Here is a 24,400-nt window from a genome sequence, read left to right as displayed (position 1 = left end):
CCGGAAGCTGTACGCCGGCTCCCTTGGCCAGTATAGTGAGATGAGCACCGCAACCCCAGAATCGGCCACGATTCTGAGACCTGGGAGAAGAGTTGGTGGAAGAAGACTGGAAGAAATTTAAAGACTATCTGCAGAAATACTGTAAAATTAATGAATGTTAAAATGATGTTGGATTGAAAATAAGTGGCATTAGCAACAAAGTTAACAAGAATATGCAAAATTGAATTGATAATGGATGAAAATATAGAGTTATAATATGTTAAGATACAGAGTTAAGATAAACGAAAGAGGGTAAGGATTTGCTGATTTGATTACTTAAATGGGAATACAAAAAGGGGAGCTGTGAGGAGGCCAAGGAAATAAGATAATGAGTTAGGGTTACAAAAAATGGAATTGTTTTTATTCTTCTTTTTTCTTTTTCATGTATTTTTCTATGTTTTTTTGTATTTCTTTCTTTTTATATGACCTTTTTAAATTTATGTTTTTGTAAAACTTCAATAAATATCTTTATATAAAAAAAAAAAACAGAATCGGCCATGATTGGACCTAATGGTCAGGGGTCCCTTTACCTTTACTTCTATACAACTTAGCTTCAAAGAAGCTCCACATCCAGTAAAACTATATATTCTTGAATAGATAGGTGGTGCAATGGGTCAGTGTGCCTTGCAGTTAACCAGAAGGTTGGTGATTTGAACCCATCCAGGGACGGCTGTGAGCAGGATTCCTGCACTGCAGGGGGTTGGACTAGATGACCCTCAGCAGTCCTTTCCAACTCTTCCAATTCTATGATTTTAAGAGCTAATAGTGTAGTTTCTTCCAAGTGTCCTGTTTGGCATTTTTCTTACAACCATGTCTCAAGAAATACAGCACAGACCATAAGAATAGGGAATTAAAAAAAAACAACAAACGATTTGCATGTTATGGCTCCATACAAGAGATTTTGTGTCAGGAATGTGATGTTGACCTAGACCACAGTAGCTAACCTGTGGTCTTCCAGATGTTGGATGGGAGTTTCCATCATCCCTTACTATTGGCCATGCTGGCAGGGATGGTGGGAGCTGGAGTCAAACAGTACATGGAGTGCCACGGGTTGAGGATGCCACCCCCTGACTTCCTCTACCTGATGGGCAATCTATGAAGCAAGAACCTTGCAGATGTCTCTGGGCCTATGCCTATTTCACCACAAGTATGGCTTGCATCTCCACCCATTTTACTGCACCACCACAAACTGTGTTACATGCAAATGCTCAAAACTATTTAGATGCCATTCTTCAAATAACTGTGATAACTAACGGAAGCTAATTGGACTTTTCAGTTTTCATTGGTATTGGAGCCTGCTTAGCAGTTCGGCTAGGAACAAACCCAGACTGGCTGTTCTTCTGTTGCTTTATTGGAATGTTCCTGTTTTATTGTGCTCACTGGCAAACCTATGTTTGTGGCATGCTAAAGTTTGGCAAGTAAGTGGCTATTTGGATAATCTGCTCTGTGACTGACATTTGAAATACATTTGCCCTGATGTTTCAACTGGGGTGGTAGAATTTAACCTAGATCCAACAGGATTTCCCGCCCCCCGCAGCTCTCGTCGTTGCGTATTTCTTTTTGCAGGGTAGGGGAATCCACCAGCTTGAGATTTAGTATATTAATTAGCTCTTCCATAAGGGGTTTCCTTGTACATTTAAAATTCTGAAAAGACTAAACCTATTGCATGACAGAGAAATTCAGAGAGTTTGGTGAAAAAAATGCTGCTTAGTTACTTTCTGTTGTATTGACTAGCAAAGCATATACTTTGTATATTGAAATTTAATTACCAAAACTTTTTGATAAAAACTCCCAGAAATTTGACTTTTATATCCAGCAAATAATTGAATCACCTGAAGTTGTTAACCTTTGTCTTGGGCACACAACCACTTTGATGAATCTTAATATTTAGTAAGCTATTCCCTATCAAGTAGTCATTGGTGTGGATCAACTTTAATTCTCTTTTATTACAGAGTCGATGTAACTGAAGTACAGATAGCCGTAATTATACTCTTTTTGATATCTGCATTTGGTGGAACAACAGTGTGGGACACTAAGGTAACTGTATATAACTGTCAGGCTTGAAAGTTTGTAAATTACACAGTCCTGTATGGTTCCTGTTTAGCAGCTTCCTCTAATCCTTTGTATTTCTCCCATGCCACATTTTGTTAAACATTTATTTTATTTCGCTTAAAAAAAAAAAAGCCCTGGCTCGGTTATATGTTTACCTAGGATGCCTTTTCCCAATGTAGTTCCAGTGCTCGGTTATCTTACTGTCGTGATGTGCTGTCCTATGCATGAGTTTAGAACTACAGAGGAAAAAGACCCCATCTGCCATATGTGATATTTGTGTTAAATCACTCAGATCATTTAAATACATAAATGCTCTGCACAGAGAGTTGAATTTCATATTATTCTCAGTGCTGTATTCCCTTCTATAAAAGTTGACCCAACTGGCAAAATTCTGTCACTTAACACTTTTGTAATTGTGGGCTGAGTCGCAGTAAGCCTGAGGTCGTTGGGGTAGAGGCGTAGGAAGCAATAAATAACAGTCTTTTGCGATCTAAATGGCCACAGCTTTACAGATGTAAGAAGACTTTGGCTTAGGCATTGGGTATGTATCCTGGATCAGCCGGCCCAGTTGATGCACATCAGATATAGGCAACCCCTCCAGGCTGCCAGTCAAGGAGTTCTGTGGCCCATTAGCCCCCATCTGGGCATATGGATTTCCCCTTGGGACCCCTTTACCAGGGTACCCTACTACTTTTATCAGAAGATTAGACTAAGAATCCAACCTTTTTTTTTTTTGCCAGCAATCTGTGACAATTGCTGGGAAGTAATTGAAACTCCTAGACCGGTCCAATTGGCCTGCAGGAAAATTCCTCCCAGGGGCCAAATATGGCGACCAAGAGACTCCTCAGCAAGCTGACACACACACACACACACACACACACACACACACACACACACCACCTTCAGGCAGGGCCAAATTTATCCAGGGTGGGAGGGTGGGATGTTCAGTGCTGACTGCACTGCTGGAAGGTGGTACAGTCAGCTTTCATGATTTGGAGACAGACCTGAGTAGAATCAGGCTTATGCAGTTCCATCTCCAATTTCCCATCCAGTAGTATGGCCTCCAACTGGCCAATTTAAATTACGAAGAGCTAGGGGAGTCCTGTCACTTCCTGTAGCTTACTGGGGTTAATGACACTGTCCGGCCACACGGGAGGTTTCTGTCTGTCCCCCAGCTTGGCCATGGCGACACCAGGCCGCAACTGCCGCTGCCGTCAAGAATGGCAAGGTTCTGCTGAATTTGTCATAAGGCGGCAGAATGCATGTTTTGTACTTTAGCAAAACGTCAGAGCAAATTTATACTGCCCCTGCTTTCAAGAATGCATTGTTTATGCCTGTATTGTAGAACACAGAATTGCAGACAACCAGCTTGAGACAATCCGAATGCATGCAGTAGCATCTGAAGAAACATAACCCCTGTAACGACGTACATTGGGGTTGGTTTTCTGTTGCCTTAATCCATGTAGTTAAGCTTAATGTGGCCACAATTCTTTAGCCGCTTGGAAATCCAACAAATTGGATGAATAGTAAAGCTAGGTGTGAATTGCATGGTAAGAGATTGTTGAAAATCGGCACTGGGCACCACACTGCAAGCTTTTAAACAGCTACAGCAGAGCTCCCAGCTGTCTTGAGTCCACTCTTGGAAGCGAATCAATATTCTGGCATGTCGCTATAATATATCTATTAAAATTTATTTTTATTTTGAAATGCATGCTCTCTTCTCAAATGACTGTAAGCAGTCAAAATGTGGAATTCTTTTAAAAAAACAACTCTACATTGTGAAAGTCCATTCATTATTCTGTTTTACATAAACTGTTGATTTGATTGAGAAGTCTCAATAACATATCCTTAGTGTAACCTGGTGGGTTACAGGAAATTCATTTTTTTTACTCTTCTTTTTAACCCTTTGCTGCGTCTTGGAAGTTTCCTTGAAACTACAATTGAATAAGAAAGGTAAATACTTATTCTAAAGGTCTATTAGCTGGAGAGTATTGGTAATGCAATTTCATAGCAAGATATAACAAAACAGGCAGATGGTGTTTGCATTTCCTGTGGTGCTACTGCTGTTTTGATCAGTGAACTGGGAAGAACTATCCATTTTTCAGAAATATAAAAGCTAGAAAGCCGATACATGTTGTTTATAGATGTTAGTAGCAACATGCCTGTCTGAATTTAAAACAATTATGTAACCTTTGGGTTCCTAGCAAAATTAAACTGTGCTCTACATTTTATTTTACTAGCATGACTATGCTCTTCATTTGATTTCTTTTTAAAAAATGAAGAAAATGGATAGTTCAAAAAATTGCTAAAATGTTTCAATAATGGCAGAAAGACATTAATCTATCTTAAAATCTTCTACATTTCCCCTGCAAGCTTCCTGTGCTGGATCTAAGACTGAAGATGATTCCTGTTGCTGGAATAGTGGGTGGAGCAATATTTTCCAGTTACAATTATTTCAGAGTAATATTTGGAGGAGGCGTGGGGAAGAATGGCTCTACAATAGCAGTAAGTGTTCTTTAACAAACAAACAAAAAACCTAAATGTTTGATGCATGAAGTTGCTTTACTTTACTGTGATGTTTTATATAAACAGGTTTGCTGTGTGCTTAATTTAGCAAGTTTTATTCTATATCTAGGATTAAACATCCATTGTAATAATATAAATATTACTATCTACTATTTGGGAATTTAAACAGGTTGTTTACTGGGGTTAGGCGTTCAGAACATACCATTCCCCTCTTGTTCAGTTTGAACTGGCTACTTGTTTGTTTCTGGAACAAACCTAAGCCTTTTGACTTCTGAGAGAATGTCTTTAGGACTCACCCTATACTTTTGATTGCAGATTATTTTAAACTTATGTTAATGTTGTATGAGTTTAACCAAACCGCGAGAGGCAGTGGAAGACAGGAGTGCCTGGCGTGCTATGGTCCGTGGGGTCACAAAGAGTCGGACACGACTAAACGACTAAACAACAACGTTGTATATTTACACTGTTGTAACCTGCTCTGGGATGTAAAGGGCAGGTGAGATTCTAAGTAGATGTAGTAAAGGTAAAGGTACCCCTGACAGTTAACAGGCCGAGGGACCAGACAGTTTTTCCTGGTGATGTAGCCAGCATGACTAAGCCGCTTCTGGCGCATGGAAACACTGTTTACCTTCCCGCCAGAGTGGTACCTATTTATCTGCTTGCACTGCATGCTTTCAAACTGCTAGGTTGGCAGGAGCTGGAACTGAACAACGGGAGCTCACCCCATTGCGGAGCCTCAAACCGCCAACCTTCCGATCGGCAGGTCCAAGTGGCACAGTGGTTTAAACCACAGCGCCACCCGCTTACCTAGTAGTAGCCCTAAATTGCTTGAGACATAAGTACATTCAGGACCACCTCTTTATGTATGCCCTTCCCACCTGCTGCTTTCATCATCTGAAGTTTTGCTCCGGGGCATCTACTCTGTGGAATGCCCTGCTGAAGGAGGTTCATCAGTCTCTCACACCTTATTCCTAGCTGTTTGGCAAAAACATGGCTGTTCAGGCAGCTTTAGTTAATTTTCCTTAGATTTTGTTATTTTAGTGTGATTGGCTCCATGAATGTTTCATTGTTGTATGTTGGTTTCAGATGTATGTTTGGGCTTTTTACACTGGATTTTTGTTCTGATGGTGTGAGCCGACTTGAATTCATGGTGTGTTTGGCATGTGAGAGTGGGATACAAGTTATAAAATTGATATAATTTAATTATTTGTGCCTTTCAGGGAACAAGTGTTCTGTCACCAGGCCTTCATATAGGGTTGATTATTACTTTGGCAATAATGATCTATAAAAAATCTACAACGCAACTATTCGAAAAGCATCCTTGCCTCTATGTCTTAACATTTGGATTTGTGAGTGCCAAAATCACACAAAAGTTGGTGGTAAGGAGTTTCTAACAATGTTTTGTGCATTTATTATGATGATGTGTTAATGCAATAATGCATGTGAAGCATTGTGAATGTTCTACTGCTAAGCTGATATCTATTAATAAGAAATGAAAATGAGCACCGCACAGCTTATTCAGTCTAAAGAGCACAGAAATGACAAAATGGTTTCTTAATTTTAAAGTGATTCAAGATTTGTTGCAAGATCGGGTAATCAATACACAGTATTTCTTTGCTGATGCCATTTTCAATATAGGCAAAAGCTGACATGGAGCTTCAGCTCCAACCTTAAGGCTGCTGTCCTGTACTAATAAGGAGACTCATTGGACAGAGATTAACTTCAAAATAAACATGGACAGAATTGTGCTGCAAGTTCTTTTGCAAAACGTATTGGATGATAGCCAACATCACATAGATGAAAATTTGCTTGTGCAGCAGGATGTCCCCTTGCTCTCTCATCCCGTGGCCTCTAAATCCACTGTGGCGGGTACCCCCAATCCTCTGGAGCATATTTGAGGACATGTGGAAGGAAAAGGTCCATTCCATTCGTACAAGTATGTTTCAATTAATGACAGACACCAATGAAGATTACCAGTTACCCATTACAGCTAATATTCTGCCCTGAGAATTCCTTATGTCTAAGCCTTTATAGTTCTCTTAAATGTTTGTAATTAAGAAGAAACCACATGTCTGGAAACAAAACATCTCCTTAATCATTATGTTGCTTATAAATTTCTTCGAATCCTGGAATATTCAGATGGGTTCAGGTACTGACTTAAGAGATGAACAAATTGTATTGTGTTAAAATAGGATCTAAACATCTTAGTTTAGTAACTAAATCTAATCTTTGTTCATAGATTGCACACATGACCAAAAGTGAAATCTTCCTACAAGATACTGCATTTATTGGGCCTGGCCTCTTGTTTCTAGACCAGTACTTCAACAGTTTTATCGATGAATATATCATTCTGTGGATAGCACTGGTAAGCAGTTTTCCATATGCTTAACTAAATTATGGAAAGTGTTTTCTCCTTTCTAGGTGTTTGAGTCAGACTCTCCAGCCTTGTATTCCAAACAGATGAAGGCTGAGAGCTATACCTGCTTTTATTTGTGGTGGACCATGTTCTGGTAGTAAAGTAGAAGTTGAGACCAAGTTTCAATTGGGAAGTCCCTCATTCAAATCTTGCTTTTGTCACTAGGTGACCTTAGAAAAGTATTTTGTCTCAGCTCCCTCTTTGCAATGAGATTCCAATTGCTTATCTTACAGCGTGTTTGTAAGAATTGCAAAAAAAAAAGTCATAAAATTTTTAAAACCTAAAGAGCTGGTTACCAATTTATTGCATGCACAGATCTACTCCTTTTACATTTGTGGGTTTGAATGAAATTGACTCTTAAATTCAGGCTGCTAAAGAAAGTTGCATCATAGGGAAGAAACAAAAATACATGTTTTATTGATTAGATACGATTGCTGGACTACAAACCAGATATCCCCTGTATTTCTTAATTCAGTATTAAATTAGGAAGAGAGGGAGCAATGACTTTTCTGACCTATTTTCTTCTCCTTTTGTCCACTCTCCTTTGGCCCACTGTATTCAGGCCAAGAATCCTGGCTGTGTATTATAGTAGGGATGATGTTGATAAGTCTGTGAATGCACTGGGATGAGTGGCTTCATCTTCAGCAGTTAATTTAAATTTAATTTAAATTTCTGTCTTTTGTTGTGCATGCATGTAATCTCTGAACTGCAGATCTAACTAGAACGTTTTAACAATTGTAGAATTAAGGTGTATGCTTCTGTTATAACTTTATCTGTGTGCCTTGAAGAGTGAGAGAGAATTTAAGCACAGAATAATTCATTTGTGCAACACATGTTTTGATCTTAAGCTCTGAACTTCTTTCTCCCTCTTTAGTTCACATCCTTGATTGATTTACTGAGATACTCCACTGGGTTATGCAAACAGATTGCAGCTCACCTTCACATACACGTCTTCAAAATCTCAACTCATCAAGCTCCTGAACAGGTTCAAAACCATAATGAGTGACTTATAGCTGAAAGCGAAGAGGAGGAGTTGGTTGGGGGTGGAGAAAGTGTTGAATGGTGGAAAATACCTTTTACAGCAATGCAGTTGTGGAAATTTTCAAAGAGAACTTAAGTGCATGAGAGGTTAAATGAAATTAATTATATAATACCAAGTTCCTACAGGCTCTGTTGGGACTTACTGTAATTGTTACTTTGAAATCATAGGAGTAGAGGGTCTAAGGAAGCTTTTGCTACAAAGTAGCAAATTATTGTTTAGAAACTTGTTTTGCTCTTTGCAGACAGTAATGCTTGAAAACCTAATGTACTTGGCAGCTAACTGAACTCGTAAGAAACAGCCAAATATGGATTTCTTAGAAGGTAGTGTGATGTTGGTTCATTATATAGGGACAGTAATTGTATAAAATACTGCAAAAGTTATCCATTCTACATTTCACTGCTTTTGGAGAAAACTAGAGTCTTAGTTGAATATTTTTTTATATATATTTAAGGGCTAAAACTACTGAGTTGTCATCTTGTATCAAAGTCTTAGGAGTGTGTCTTTCATATTAACTATGTTTAAGAGTTTCTGATACTGGTTAAAGGAAAAAAAATTAAGGAATTTAACCATAAATTAGTTGTCAAGGTTAAAATTATGGCATAATTTATCTTGCAGTAGTGTTTAAATTCTGAAGTGTTTAAATTCTTTGCATGAGCAGGGAGAATCATAATTACGCTTATTTCTTTCGCTTACAGTATAAATATTTGTGAATTGCTACTAAGAATTTGGCCTGTGGGCAGGATTCAACATTGTTATTGAGCGCAGAATGAGGTCTGCTTGCATACCAGGACATCCTCACCGCCCTCATTGCACTGTAAATCTGCTCTGGAGGCTTGCATGGAGAAGCTGGAGGAAAGTCCTGTTGTGTGATTGGACCTCGTTCCCCATGCACATACCCCACTGAGCGCTATGTTGAATTCCACCCTGTATTTTTAAAGAAATGAGTGAGCGAAGGATGTTAAGCTGGATAAAACAGTCTGCTAAGACCAAAACACATACAGCATACATTTCCTCTTTCTTTACAAAATGCAGTTTGAGCAGGAATGAGGAAAGCGCTTTTTAACACCTCGTGCCCTTTGGCAGTGTTATTGATTAAATTTTCTGTCCCCAACCCAAAATAAATTCCTCTCATAGGTACAAAAACTTCTTTAATACACCAGAATGTGAAGTCATTTAAAAATGTAGTAGAATAAGGTTTTTGACATTACAGGCAACAAAGAAATTTGCATTTTCATTTAGTAAAATTTATCAGTGATGTCTAGGTATTATATAGCTGTGCTGTTTTTATATGGGATTTAATCATCCTGTCTAGAAACTGTTTTGTTTAGGAATCAGTTTGTACAGTGATGGTCTCTGGAGGATTACTGTGTGTCTTTCATCACTTTCTTCTAGATGTCGTATGCTTTAGTGAGACCAGAAAAATAGAACCATAACTCCCAGTCAAGTCTCTGTGTAGCTAAGAGGAAAGAAATATGCCAACCTCAGCTGTGGACAAATGTGTAGTTTCATATATTTTCACTTAATGCAAAGCCTTCTCAGAAAGTTTTAAACACCTAAGTGACAGGAGTGGATAGATCTAGTGACTGAGCTGATCTCTTTCTACTGGCAACAGATTTGAGTTTGAATTCAGTTATAAATATATGTATTTCAGAGGACTGTAAAACAATCTGAACCCCAACTTAGATTTGATGCTCTGTAACAATAAAACCAGTTGTAGGTACTATCATCAGACAAGCTGGGTTGACTATTTCCAAGAAATTCAGGGTTGTCTTTTTCTTGGTGTTTAGAGCTAGTTCATACAACACAGTTCCTTTATCCAAGCAATCCCAAGTGATTCTTGGCTATGTGTTTAACAACAATGGGGGGTGGGGGAATCCTGGCAACTTTATCCAGAAAGAAGTCTACCAGTAACCTGGGAAGGAAAGCTTATGGGGCTACCTCTCCCCATGTGCCTTCTTCCCCATTGCAGCTCTGTTCCTCTCAGTGCATCATCTGCAAAGAATGTGATTTACATGTGCTTCCCCCCCCCCAGCAAAATTCAGAAGCAGTTTGGGCATTTGAAACGGCTGCATATGGGCCACAGGTTGGCCACATGTGCCTTAGAAGCTCACTGTAAGAAAGTTGTCCAGTCTTCTCCATTAAAAAGGAAAGTACTGAACAGTTAGCTAGAAAGAAAACTGTTACCCTCCTGGGTCAGTTTTAAACAAGTGATGACGATCTCTTTAACAGCAAAACAACTAATCATGTTATTTTCTAGCTGAAAAGATAGTCTGCTTAAAAAACTGAGGGATCTTCAGCATGTCACCAAATTCAAAATTAAATGCTGACTAATGGGCACTAAATTATCTCCATGAAGTGGCATTAGGATAATTAATGGTGGCAAACCTTGGCATTTAAATAAAACCATGCATTTATCCAAAAACTAGGTGAATGGTTTGCTGCCATTATTATAGCATGTAGTAATTGTTCTGGATTCCTTTAAAGTGATGTCAGAGTTTAAGACCAAATAAATTATTGCTACATTTCAAACAGTTAAAACTGTGATTCTAAGTTGCTGTAATGAAAATTTTGTTTTATTTGTAATGCTTGAATTACCAGTGTGTTTTTACAGTATGAAAATATGATTATGCTTTTATTTTTCTAAAAAAAACAAAGCTCGATGATGAAAGTTTTTGCTGTTTGGGAGGGGAAAAAACCATTTCATTTAGAGTTTTTGGAGATAGGTACTTGCTTGATATACTTTTAAATTTTGCTTTTAATTAGGTTTCCTGAACTGTAGAGTGTAAGCCTCTATCTTTGTTTAGTTATTCAGAATTTACTGATAATATTAGGGGCTGGTAGACTATCTTCCCTCAAAAAAGTAGAACATTTTATTTATGGTGAGACCATGAAACTGGAAAATTACTAAGAGTGCCTTATAATAAAGGAAATCCCAAACTAGCAACATGTATATTTTATTTTATAATCATAAGGAAGTTCTTATGCATCTCCTTCAACTTTCAGATTAAGACATATTACTCTGGTTGGTATATAAGAATGAAACATTTTTTTGGTAGCAACCTGAAACAGTTTATATAGTTCTGCTGCAAGTACACAATTTTTAATAAGGCCTTGAATCCCATAGTACATGCAATTTGTTTTTGTACCAAACACTCTGATAATAACAGTCTGTCAGACAGTTAAATAACATTAAGTATCTTGAACTTTCAAAAAGGTACCTTAACCCTGGGATCTAGATTCTGAATTTAAAAGGTGAAAAAAGATTGATGCAAATTAAAAACCATTAGGAATACTTTGAGACACAGGAAAAAAATAAAATTAGCATATCCTGTTGCTAAGCAGCAATGAGCTGTCGGTTTCTTTGATATCAGAGCTGAATGTAAGGTATTCAAATATAGCAATTTTTAATATGGCGTTTAAAATACTGGCTCTTCCTCCCCATATGGCTAATGTATATAATTGTATCATGTTACTTAGGTACAAGTTGTTTCTCCACTGAGCCATCAGAATAACATGGACTGAAGAGATTTGCGAACAGTTGCCATCTCTTGCTGTTGCTGTTAAGAGAGAAAAAAATGCTGATCAAATGTAACATTTTGTATCATAGTGTTCTGACTTGCTGAATATAAATGGTAAATGTTTAATTTTTCTATTTAAATGTTGTTTTAAAATGTCACTGAAATTTTCCATAAATCAGTATTAACACTTACAGTGTCCATCATGATCTTCTTTTGCAACATAGCCATTTCTTTCCGAAGCTCATTTTGTGCACCTACTAAAAGACTTTCATGAGTCTTCTCCATGTCTTCCATACTCTAAAATCAGATAGCAGCTTCATGAAAATCTGTTACTGGTTTACACCCAGAAATGTTGTTACATTTTAGAAGTCAAGGAATGGCCATGAATTACCAGAGTGCCTAGCAATGGCAAGGATAGTAGCCTAAACACATCAAAATTTTGAGAAGTAATTATGCTAACTGGTAAGAGTTCATCTGGAATAGTGTTCTATTCTTTGCACTGCTTATCCGAAGAATATATTGTTCAACTGCCCTACAGGAATTGCCAGCAAGATGACAAAGGAGTCTACAAAGCAGTGATATTACTAACACATATGCATGTACAAATGTAAATGTAAAGGCTTGACAAGGTTAGCATTACAGTGGTACCTCGGGTTACAGACGCTTTGGGTTACAAACTCTGCTAACCAGGAAGTGGTTGCTCCAGATTAAGAAATTTGCCCCAGGATAAGAACGGAAATTGCGGGCCAGCGGCGCAGCAGGCCCCCATTAGCAAAAGCACGCCTCAGGTTAAGAACTGTTTCAGGTTAAGAACTGACCTCTGGGACGAATTAAGTTCTTAACCCGAGGTACCACTGTATATGTGTGTTTTGTCCAACTATGAAAATAAGATTTAGCCAAGCTGTCTCTCATCACAGAGGAGATCAACAGTACTGCTGGGGCAATATTCAGTTGATGCTCATGCTACTCTTCATGCAATGCATATTAGGTGTCAAATAATCAAGTGGAAACAAAGCAGAATGGATGCAACATGAAGTTAAAGTTTAAGTAGTAGTTGCAATTATTTTTAAGCATAAATGTATAGATAGTATGCCACTGCAGATCTTGCCATATTAGCAGCAGGGACAGCACAGGATGTCTGTTTGTATCCAGCAGTTCTATGAGCAGAAAGCAGCTCATGCAACAGGTTTTCTTTTTCTTCCCTTCCTTCTGTACCCTCCAAAAACCCTCTAAGAAAGCTGGTGAAATCTCAGGCAAATCCTCCTGGCCCATCACAGGCCTATATGAGACAGACCCCACTGTGCAGAAGGGCATCTAGACCCTCTGGAAAGAGGTTTTGGGAGATGTAGGTAGAAGGAGGGGAAGAGAAAACCAGTGGTGGAAGCTGCCTTCTCACACAAACTTTGTTTTAATATACTGTAAACTAAAATAACAATGCACTTTTAATAACAAACTTGATCAAATGGTTGTTTTTTAATATACCTTCAAAAATTGCTCATACAGCTGCTTAATTGTTTTCAGTCTTTGACTCTGAACTATTCTTGCTTGTTGGAAAGTTTTTTGTTGTTGCCGAAACAGGTTCTAAGGAAGGAAAAAGAGGCTATAATAAATGTAGGAATAAATATTCATATAATAAAGCTCTATCACATTGTTACTAATTGTAAACTCTAAGCATAACCAAATGCAGTGGAAGCTGGTATGCTAGGACAAATGGGGCACTGCCTCTCCAACTTCAGTTTGCCCCATCTGCCTTGCCTACATCCTGTCCATGGGTAACACTGCCAGTGACTGCTGCTGCTGCACCCTGGCCTGTGTAGGATTCAGAAAGGAAAAGGTTAGGGACAGAACTAGAATTAGTTTGCTCTAGGTCCACCTGCTGTTGGTTTCCTTTATTTCCACTCAACTACTCCCAGTAGGCACCAGCCATCAGTTATTACCATAAGTGTATGTGTGTATATATATTCTTAAATTAATTTCTAAGCCTTTGCTGTACATTCATATAGGGTTTTCAGGGGCATGCAAGTCAGTGAATGAACAAAAAAAGAAAGAAATTCTAAGAAAATGGCGTATAGTTTTTACATGTCAAATTGTTTCCAATGGCAAGGTTTTCTTGCTTTCACTTGCTATTTATTTACATTTATATGCCGCCATAAACAATGGGCAACTTATAGTAGTAACTGAATGCTTATCTTCCACTGAACGTATTGTTGTTGCTTACCACTGTAAGCTTATCCAGTGTATATTTATTTAAGGAACAAATTGATCACAGTGCAGAAACATTGGCTCTACTAACTATGGCGTAACATTATCTTTTGACCTAATATCTGAGATGTTATTACTGATCAGCACTTGGACTCTGCTAATTTACTTAGATCTCCTTCACCCTATGTGAGCATATTGTTTTCCTAAAGCTAGGGCTACACGCAACCCTGAATATTACCTGTCTGTTTTGTGAATGGTAACACTCCACACTGCAGTATAAGGAGAATGAAATATCAGCCTCAGGCACTTACATTTATTATTCAAGAAGTTAAGAAAAACAAACCATTAATTTTTCTTCCTGTTCCTCAGATTTCTTTATATCAGCATCCCACTGTTGAAATACATGCAGGAACTGCTGAGAATATTCGTGTTGGACCTTCTGCCTAAAATATATATTTTGCAAGCTGAAATAATGCATTTTTGAATGTTAACATGAAATACCATTGATTTATAAACTATAAAGGCATCGGTGAAAGATGGAGCACCTAAAACATTCAGTTAGTCACACAAACTTTAAAAAAGGAAGAGTTGGTAGATTTGAGAGAACACAGCTAAGGTGAAAGGTGGCCATCTTCTAATTTGGAAAAAAACACACCATAGAACATTGAAGAGTATTATTCTAAAGTAGGTTTACAATGCAATCATATGCATGTTTACTTCAAGTAAGCCCAATTATGTTCAGTAAGGTGAACTTCTAAATAAATAGTGTAAGAGGTCAGGGGTCCCTTTACCTTTAAGAATGTAACTTAAATGTTATTTTAAAGAATTTGCTTTCTAAAATGAAATATTCTGATTAGGAACCAACTCCTTTACTATAGTAAATTACCAGGAAATCATATCCAGACAGACAATCAAAACTCAGACACTAAGTCCAGGATGGAAATCCTTTTTTGGTCTAGTGTCACATTTCCAGGGGAGGGGTACAACTTGTTGGGGGGCCACATGCTGCTCATGGGCAGGAACTTAGCCAATAGTGAGCAGGGCCACCCTCTCTCTGACACCCCCATTTCTCTCTTCCCCTGTTTAACATGCTGCTAAGAGAGGGAAAGATAGATTGCTCTTCCCAGGTCTGATCTGATCGCTTGCATATATTATTGCTTTCATCCATTTTGGCTTTTCTGCCTGTTGGCTCTCCCTACCTACATGGAATCAGACTGAGGGCCACAGGTTGAATCTCTGCCACAAATGTGCAATGTATGTTAGTGTTAATTATAACCCCCACCTTTGCTCTTGTTGTGTTTTCCAAACGTGTTCTATTTTCTGGTTGCTTGTTTTGAGAGACGCTTTCGTGTACATTTCTAATCTTTTCCTTTTAGCCAGAAGAGCTTTGTTAATGTCCGCTGCAGAAAGACAAAGAATCATTAGGCATTGTATCTTAAAACATATGTAAAGGTTTATAAGATTTGCAAAAAAAGGCTAGAATGTCTCGCACACTACACCTGGAGGGCTGTTGCAGCGTTAGGCTACAGTAATTAATGCACGAATCCAGGGACCTCTTCTCAAACTGATTTTGAATCTAGTATAAGCTGTATTAAAATTACAGTGTTTATATGGCAGCTTTTATAGTGTGTTGATCTATCAGTGAAGTATTTTGCCATCAACACTTTTAACACCCCACAATAAACACACAAACTAAGCGGAAGCTGGCTGCCACAATCCAGTCTGCCCAAAGATTTGGATTCTTACATGAAGCCCTTTTCAAGCAAGCCCATAACCAAACAATCTAGGCAGGTGCTTTTGTAAAACATGATACCTTTTGAGGCTAAAACTTTAGAGAGAACTCTAATAAGAGACAGTAGAATATCAAAGGAGCAAAATACAGCATTGGTTAAGCAGTTGCCTTTCTTCACTGTTAAGTACAGTATTATTCATGTTCCATGATTTGCAGACATATTCCAAAACGTCATGAAGTTCAAGATGGCTTTGAGAAAGCTTGTGGCCCATGCTCAAATTGCATAAGTTGTAGCCATGCTGTGTATCCTTAACAGGACTGAAACCTCATTAGAGAAAGATTAGTTGAACAGTTATATGCACTTTAGTCACTAGATTAATCAAATCTGCATATGGGTAAAAACACAGCTGAAGGAAGAAACACATTTGTTTTTAGATTATGTGCATGTGTTGTAGCTGGCATCATTTCAGAAGAAATAAGCATGCCAAAGGGAGATTATGTTTTAAGCTGTTTCTTGCCATACAGTAGCTTTTATAAGCACTTGTATTAAAATGTGTATTTTTATTTTTAAAAACTGCTCCTCAGTTAATTGGGATACTTTTAAAGTCAGTTGATTAGATCAAAGAAGCATTGCAGTCCTTGTCCTTGAGCAGGCATTGGGACAAACTAAGAAGTCTTTTTGCATCATCCTTTGTTAACTACCACCCTTCATTACAGAAAGTGGAGAAGAGCTAGGTTCTTGCTATGGAGGCGACTGATATGGACACAGACAAGATGGAATCTTGCCAGTAATGTCTAACAGATTAATGAAGGCCATGTTCCATCACATTTTGCCCTAGCCAGTCTATTTTAGTAGAATTTGCTTCACATGAGTGTGAAACCCAGAGAAAGACATAGAAATTTCTAAGTAATTTTTTTCTGAGCAGGCATGGATAACCTGCACCCTAATCTTGAAGTTTGCATTGGCACATCTGCTTTGGCAAAGTTATTGCAACTCTGATGTAATCAATTGATCAATCTAATTAAGTACTACAAATGACAATATCCCACTGCACTCCTGCCATCATACTACAGCAAATAATGTTTGGAATGCAAATTGTTAATTTGTTCATATGACTAAAAAGAGAACATTTATTTTAAAAACTGGTTTATATCCGACTAAGTTGTTTCCAGGTTAGAGCCATTAAAATTAAAGCTAGCCATATCCATTTATTTCACTAGGTCTACTCTGAGTGGAACTTACTTGGAAACAATCCTGTATTTTGAAATAAAAGGGCAGGACCCTTCTCCCATATAACTATTTTATTAACTGACAGTATGTAAGTACTTTCTAAAACATACCTCCAAATCTTTCCAGCATATTCTGTACTTCTCCCCTATAAAAATATTCATATTTTTAGAATGACTTTTTTGCATTAAGAGAACTAGTTTATATTTTTCAGATATTATTTGTAAGTGGTAGCAAGCTGCAACAGAGACCAACAATAATTAACACTACTAAAAGCCTTGTGACAAAGGGAGTGGGGGGAATCAGCACTGTGAAGGGGTATAATCTTTGGGGCATCTGGGGGGGGGAATGTAAACCACAACAGGATAGAGACATTAAATTATATTGCCAAGATTTTGCCCATCAAGAAATATATAATTAACAAAGGGCATAACCTTCTGTTTATGACTCAGTAGTTTAAAACATCTTATGTTGAAAGCTGCCATTTTTAATTATAAGCTTAATGAGTCTGCTGAAAGTTCTGTCAGAGATGCTAACGTTCCTAGGATTCTTGGAAGCCATGGCAGTTGAAGCAGATTTAAGACTGCAATCCTAAACACATTTACTGTGGAATATTTCTCATAGAATTCAGTGCACCCAACTTCTGAGTAACTATGTTTAGAATTATGCTGTAAAATTGGTTTACATTTATAACATGCTTTACATTTATAACATGCTTTACATGGGCTTCTATTACATTATGAGTTGATTTATTGGGGATTTGATGGTGGTTTGGATGTAACTTAATGTGTGAAGAACAGTGCAATCCTTTCCATGTCTACTCAGAAATCCCACAACGTTCATTGGGACTTGCTCCCTAGTAGTCTCCGTTAACTTCAGGACTTCCTTGCCTCTCTATTCTGTAATAATTATTGAGAAGAGGGCAACTGAATTATCCTTCATTAATTAATTAAAGTGGGCTAGATTCAAAGGTTCTCTTCCTCCAATGGAAGGGGATTCTTCCAACAGAGCAAGCACCTTATATCAGAGTAAGCTCCTTACTTTGGAAAAAGAGAAGCTTTGGATCCACACCAGTATCTAACCACTTCAAATGTTGTAGGCCTACAATTCCCATTATTCCTGACTATTTGCCATGCTGGCTGAGGCTGGTGGGACCTGATCTAACAACATCTAAAGGGGCACAGGTTATCCAGCTCTGATCTACAGCCAACAAATTTTTAGTTATGTTCCTATGTAAAGGTGCTGTTTTTTTTTAAAACAGATCTAGATTGTAGCCAGACTTAACAACGTAAAAGTAATATATATTTCTGGCTACAATAATTGTAACAAAGAGGCACTGGAAACGTAACTGATACTTTATAACTGTAAAAAATAATTTAACATTATATGGCAAAAAATAAATAATAAACTATTTACCCAACTTCATCTTCAACTACAGGATGAGGAGTCAGTGAAGGTCTTTTTTTCCCATGTTTATCAATTATTGGAGTTTCATCTTTATGGGAGGGAAATAGAAGGTGCAGTTTACCAATTACTTGTATCACATTAAAATGTTTTAAATCCCATATACCACTTTTAAATGAAAATTCTTCAAAAAGCAATTTACAAGTTACATAAAATATCATTTAAAACCATATAAAACACCACAAAAATCTCAAAACAATATGTGAGAACTAAAAATCAAGAGGACCATCACTACCCCAGCATAATATAAAATTATCAAAATTAGGTGAAAATATTAGTTTTGCACTCAGTTCAAATTAACTGATAAAGGCCACAGTAAAAATAGCCTGTTTAAAACCTGGAAGGGATGGGCTCTGTGTAATGTCCCATGAAATCACCTTCCACATCTGGGGGGCCATGAGCAAGAATACCCTTGTCTGTCAGCTTGCCAGTCTTATTTCCATTATAAGTAGGCACCTAAGTAGAGCTTCAAAGGCGGATCTTAAGGTACAAGCAAGTTGCTATGGATCCAAGCAGATCTCAGGCTTTTTAAAACTAGTATTCCAAGATCCACCAACCAGAACTTGGTGCAAAGACATATATTGAAAAAGGAGACAGCAATGTTTCTGAATACCAGTTGCTGGAAATCACAGGAGGGGAGAGTGCTCTTGAGCTCAAGTCCTGCTTGCAGGTTACCCACAGGCATCTAAGTTGGCCACCGAGAGAATACAGTGCTGGACTAAATGGGCCATTGACCTGATCTGGCAGGCTACTCTTACGTTCTTCTGCAACCAGGAATTTGTTTTGAGTACCAGAAATTAACCAAATTCATGGTCCTTCCCCACAAAGAATACCCTCCTTGTTAACCCCTGCCTACACACACTTTCTTCATTTCAACAGTATACTGGAGGGGGGGGGGTTCTCAGTTTGTTGTTGTTTATTTTATTATTACATTTATACCTAGTTTTTCTCCAGTGACCTCAAATCATTTTCTCAATTACCATTTTACCTTTACAACAACTCTGTTAGGCTGAAAGACAGTGACTTGCCCAAGGCCTCCCAAGTGAGGTTGGTGGCTGAATCCTTGTCTCTGAGGTCCTAATTCAGTATGCTAACCATTTAATAATTGGGAATCAGAAATTCTTATCAATTATCGAGATCTGCCAGTAGATCCTGATCTACCTTTTTCCCATCCTAGTTTTAGGCAACCCTGCCTAAGCCATTCTGAGCTTTTAAAGCTCAACACCAGCACTTTAAATTGGCCCTAGGATTGCACTGGAAATCAGAGCAATTGGTACTGTAATACGCTCTGAATGCCTGGCTCCAAAGAAGAGCTGAGAAGCTACATTATGTTCCATTCTCTATGACTGCTGAGAATGCCAGACTATCTCCTCCCAATCCCTCAAGTGGAATCCACTTTCAAGAAAGAACTTCACCTGCTGAATGAAGCAGCAGGTTTGAATCCTTCTCTGCCAATTGCATGGTCATCTAATGAGGAGTAAACTTCTTCCATTTCACAAATAAATTTGCTGTTGCGAAGACAGCCTTAGGCAAATGCCAAAAGTCAGGTTATCCAGCAGTCCTATTTGATAGAATTTGGGATGTGTGCCCCCCCTATACTATTGTGAGAAAAAGGATGACTTATCCTATTTGTATTAGGAGTGCAACAAAACAAAATGTGTTTATCATTTTGTACTGATTACTACACCTTCTCTAACATCCTCTTCAGAGCCACTCAGATGTTTTTTTGTATGTTCTTCAAAGTCGTAGGCATGAACAATTGGATCTTCCTGTGCCAATTTAGCAGTTTTTGCTGCAGATTTTCTTCCTGATGGTGCCATAATCAGAGTAACTGCCATAAAATAGTTTTTGTTGTTTAATTCACCACATAACACACAGTATGAATCTAAGATAGGGAAAATAAGATACTAAGATACCACAGATTCCGGCGTATAAGACGACTTTTTAACCCCGGAAAAGAGGTTAAAAAATCAGGGGTCATCTTATATGCCGGGTATGGGTGGTGTGGAGCGGAGCCTGCCCTTCGCTGCGGCGGCGGCTCCGAAGCAGCAGCAGCGGTGGGCTCTGCTCTGGGCGGCTTTCTCCTGGTGCGGAGCCCACCCACCCTGCTGCTTCAGAAGCAGATGGCGGCTGGCTCGGCTCTGCGCCAGGAGAAAGCCACCCGGAGCGGAGCCCGCCCTGCTTCGGAAGCAGCAGTGGGCTCCGCGCCGGGCAGCTTTCTCCCGGCACGGAGCTGCTCAGCGTATCAGGCGACTGGGCTTATAAGACGAACCCCCAAATTGCAGCTGCCAATTTGGAGGGGGTCGTCTAATACGTCCAGTCGCCTAATACGCCGGAATCTACGGTACTATTTTATCTTGTATCTGCTATTGCGAATTCAGTCAGAATTTAATACATGTCTGCAGAATATTTTTACAAAGCTTTCACACATTTTGAAGTTAAACTTCATTTGACTACGTAAGCTACAGTGAATAATTATTGTAAAATGTCTCCAAGAACAATTTTTGAATGAGCTATTAAAGTTTAAATAATTCTGCTAGACCAGCTGTGCTACATGAAGTTCTTTGGCTCCCAATTTGTTTCCAGGCCCAATTCAAATAACTTGTTTTTACATTTAAATCACATGATATGTTGTAGAATCAGGATATCTAAGTGGTCATCTCTTACATGAAGATGACTGCATATTTCAATCTTTACAGCATGGGTCTGATCCAGTCCCCCCAAACAAGTTATTCTGAACCCCAACCCCAAGCTCCCACTAGTTTTGGCAGAGGCAGGAGAAAGGAAACTAAAGCAGACAGTGCTGGGGTGGAAATCATCTTCTCCCTGATCATTTGATGAATGCAGATGTGACCCCCTCCCCCTCAGTTGACCTGCACAGACCAGCTGGGGAGGGGAGACAGTTTGTTCATTGTCTCCCTGTATGTGTGAGCATGTGAAAGTGCAAGATGGCCACACATATTGCTGACATGCATCTCCCAGGGGGTTGGCCAAGGGCAAATGTGGCCCTTGAGCCTGAAAATGTCAGCCCCCCCCCCAGCTCTATAGGGAGCCTTTCTCCGTGTTTCAACATTGTTTGAGGTGTGACTGCTGGTACACACTGTTAGATCTATTATGTATTTGTTAAGTTCTAAGATTTTGTACATGGTTTCTAACCAATTATTACTTGTACCAAGTTCAAGGTGTGGGTGGGCTACTGGAGAAAGAAAGCCCCAATCAAAGATAAACAATTACGGATTCAATAATCTAAAAATACTATTGTTGTTTGACAGCATACTGTTCATCCCCCTTTCCTCCCCTCCCATTTTGGAGCACCTTGTTCTAGCTCCTGATAGTACAATCCGCTTTGTACAATGACGCTTACACACCCGGGTGTGTTTTAGAATTGCAGCCTCAAAGGCTGCTTCACTCAGCCACAAGAGCACAACCAACAACCTCTTCCCGCTTTTCTTCACTTACCAAACTTTTCTGCTCTACCTTCCTTTCAAGCCCAAGGCAAAGTGCATGCATAGCACATAGGGTTCTCCTCACATTCTACCCCCCCCCCGTCACAACAGCCCTGCAAACCTCCCCCCCAACCGACCTCACTGCAGTCAACCGAAGGCAACCAACCTTCAGGGTTATTGTTTTTATTTTGATTATATATTTTGTGGTTTTATATTTTGATTTTGTTCTGTGAACCGCCCTGAGACCTCCGGGAACAGGGCAGTATATAAACCAACCAACCAATCAAATGAATGAATAAAACCATGCCCTAGGCTCCCCAATCTCTCTCACCACCAACAAATTAATAAGTGGATAGGTGGAGAATCTGTCCACGTGACGCCGACACAAAAAAACCCCCACTATACAAAAGAAGGAAATCTACCCCTCAAACTCACAATGCCTATGATAGCCATGTCTCACACCAAATGTAACTGACTCTATGAACTGAAAACACCAAATGTAACTGACCTGCAGATAAGTCTCCATGAACTGAAAGCAGAGACGTTTTACATACACCTTTGTTAGCCACTGAAATCTTTCAATAAAGAAAAACCAACCAACCAGTCCTCTTATTATTATTAATTTATATACTATCCTATACCCAGGGGTCCCAGGGTGGTTCACAGAATAAAATCAATATATAAAACCACAAAATACCTAATAAAAATAAAAAACTGCAACCCAGTACCACCCCCACCCACAAAAAACCCCCAAAAACCATTTTAAAAGGGCATAGAATTTCATTAAGATCAATCAAAAGCTTGGTTAAAAAGGAACGTTTTTTGCCTGGCGCCTAAAGGTGTACAATGAAGGTGCCAGGCGAACATCCCTGGGGAGAGACCTATGAGGTGGAGCGGGGGCGAGTGGCTCAAAATCACACACCCCCGTCAGTTTCGTGGTTGGGGGCGGGAATTCGAACCGCGGCCTCTCCTCGCCCCCAGCCTGGCGCTCTAACCACTACGCCAGCCGCGTGGCTTGATCGCCTTCCCTCAAGGCCGCCCCGTTTCCCGCCTAAATTACCTCAGGTTCCCTCCTTTTGGTTCTGCCGTTGTCCTTCCCCACCCGGGTCCCCTTTAGCCCAACCTCAAGCTGTCCCCCTTCCGCCAATTTCTCTCTTACAACCACCCAGCAGCATTTCCTACTTTCCCGAACCGCCGCTTCCCATCCCCCCCTTTCTTTCTCCTCACTCCCTGAAAGAGGGAGAGAGAGGGAAAGGTGAGGCGGCGACGAGAAACACGACAGGAACGGGACGGGCCCAAAGAAAGTTCTATGCAGTTAATAAACATCGCGTCCTGTGGAACCTGCGCCAGACCTAAAGAAAAGGCACCCGCCGCCTTCGCTCCCTGCCTCGCGTCTGCACGCACGAACGCAAAAAACCCCCCAAGCGGATTAAACTTCAGGCGGCGGGAAAGGGGTTGGGGGGGTATCACAGTACACGCTTTCAAACAAAACATTTCCCTAGCAATAGTAATAATAATAAACCAGCACAGAAGCAGAAACGTTCTAACCCCGCTAGGCCGGTTTTCTGTTTGCAGGGAAGTTTTTTATGAAGGGGGGAAACTTCCAAAAGATCCCGCCGCCCCCCCGTGCAGTCTGAAGTGGTGAAGTCCATTCTTTCTCTTCCAGCAGATCGGCTGCACCTGCCGCCTCAGGAAGCTGTATCCGACTTTTTTTTTATTTTTTAAAGAAGAGCCTATGGTAGTGCTGCACACCGCCTGAGGCAAAATAAATAAATAAATATTTTAAAAGGTTGCACTCGATTTCCCCCCTCTAAACAAAATGCCGCAAGTCCGTCTCTCACTTCTCCCTATTGGTAACAATTAGTTAAATAACGATTTCCTGCCATATCATGACCCCACACAATTACCTGCCTCAGGTAGCAGCCGCCTCACTCAGCCTAATGGGAGGGGCAGTCCTGGCCTGCGCATTTCTCACTTAAATTTTCTCGGAGTGAAACTTGCAATTTTATTTTTAGGAGAGTCTCTATTCTCTTTCCCTTTTTCCCAGTGGCGTAGCGTGGGGGGTGCAGGGGGGGCCGGCCGCACCGGGCGCAACATCTGGGGGTTAGGGTTAGGGTGCGCAAATTACTTGCCTTGCCCCGGGTGCTGACAACCCACGCTACGCCACTGCTTTTTCCAATCCCATGGTCAGCCCACTAGAAACATTTGTGGTATAAAAAACATGGGCGTAGCAGCTGCCCCCCCATCAAGAAAATAAAGAAAAATACTTAACTGACCAACTGCATCACAGAAAACTCGGTTCTTCCCTCCTAACATAAAGCCTCCTCCCCCCAATAAATTCTGGCTACGCCCATATATCAAAAATATGGGTTTTAAACAGGAAGCTACCAGAGATACTGATCGGAAATGAAGCAGTGTAATCACCCCACAATAGTTGCAGTTGCTAACAGTATTGAGAAGGCAAAATGTGACTGTCAAAAGTATCGTGAGCACCAATCAACATGAATGTGACATGAAAAAAGACATCTGAAGGGACCCAAATGTTCTGACTTAATTTTTTTTCCTACTTTTGTTGTGCGTTAGTCCATTCAGATATCAATGAGGTGGTAGCATTGGGGAAGTAGCAAGGGGGGGGGGGACTAAAGCAGAAGAAACCCAGCAATGCACTTTTATTGTGCCAAAAACATGTGCATAATACTGGATCAGCCTGGAGGGCCCCCGAGATGAGTGCAGGG

General features: G+C 39.7%; 2 protein-coding genes across 3 annotated transcripts in view; one reads left to right on the top strand and one right to left on the bottom strand.

The window, feature by feature from the left end:
• CHPT1 (choline phosphotransferase 1) overlaps positions 1-20,052 on the top strand; it is a 29,166-nt gene extending 9,114 nt beyond the window's left edge. Inside the window, exons 3-10 of one of the 2 annotated variants that reach the window (XM_083574141.1) lie at positions 1,316-1,457; positions 1,992-2,076; positions 4,465-4,596; positions 5,838-5,996; positions 6,857-6,982; positions 7,908-8,018; positions 8,317-8,395; positions 11,553-11,784. In XM_083574141.1, coding sequence (XP_083430267.1) covers positions 1,316-1,457; positions 1,992-2,076; positions 4,465-4,596; positions 5,838-5,996; positions 6,857-6,982; positions 7,908-8,018; positions 8,317-8,358 — 797 coding nt within the window. In that variant the 3' untranslated portion in view covers positions 8,359-8,395; positions 11,553-11,784. Of the gene's footprint in view, positions 1-1,315; positions 1,458-1,991; positions 2,077-4,464; positions 4,597-5,837; positions 5,997-6,856; positions 6,983-7,907; positions 8,019-8,316; positions 8,396-11,552 lie in introns of both variants that reach the window. The other variant, XM_083574140.1, reaches the window with a different exon arrangement.
• SYCP3 (synaptonemal complex protein 3) lies at positions 9,525-23,996 on the bottom strand. The gene is made up of 9 exons (XM_083574154.1): positions 23,942-23,996; positions 19,907-20,050; positions 18,172-18,250; positions 16,869-16,903; positions 15,078-15,195; positions 14,139-14,238; positions 13,076-13,174; positions 11,786-11,890; positions 9,525-11,632 (listed from the first exon to the last, which is right to left on the bottom strand). The coding sequence occupies exons 1-9, from the start codon at positions 23,979-23,981 to the stop codon at positions 11,579-11,581; spliced, it is 774 nt and encodes a 257-aa protein (XP_083430280.1). The 5' UTR covers positions 23,982-23,996; the 3' UTR covers positions 9,525-11,578.
• Positions 23,997-24,400: the final 404 nt, after the last annotated feature.

This window comes from Podarcis filfolensis (genome assembly GCF_964270895.1).
Source record: "Podarcis filfolensis genome assembly, chromosome: 10".
Lineage (NCBI taxonomy): Eukaryota > Metazoa > Chordata > Lepidosauria > Squamata > Lacertidae > Podarcis > Podarcis filfolensis.
The sequence above is the reverse complement of the archived record's forward strand: the minus strand, read 5'-3'. Positions and strand labels throughout refer to the sequence as shown.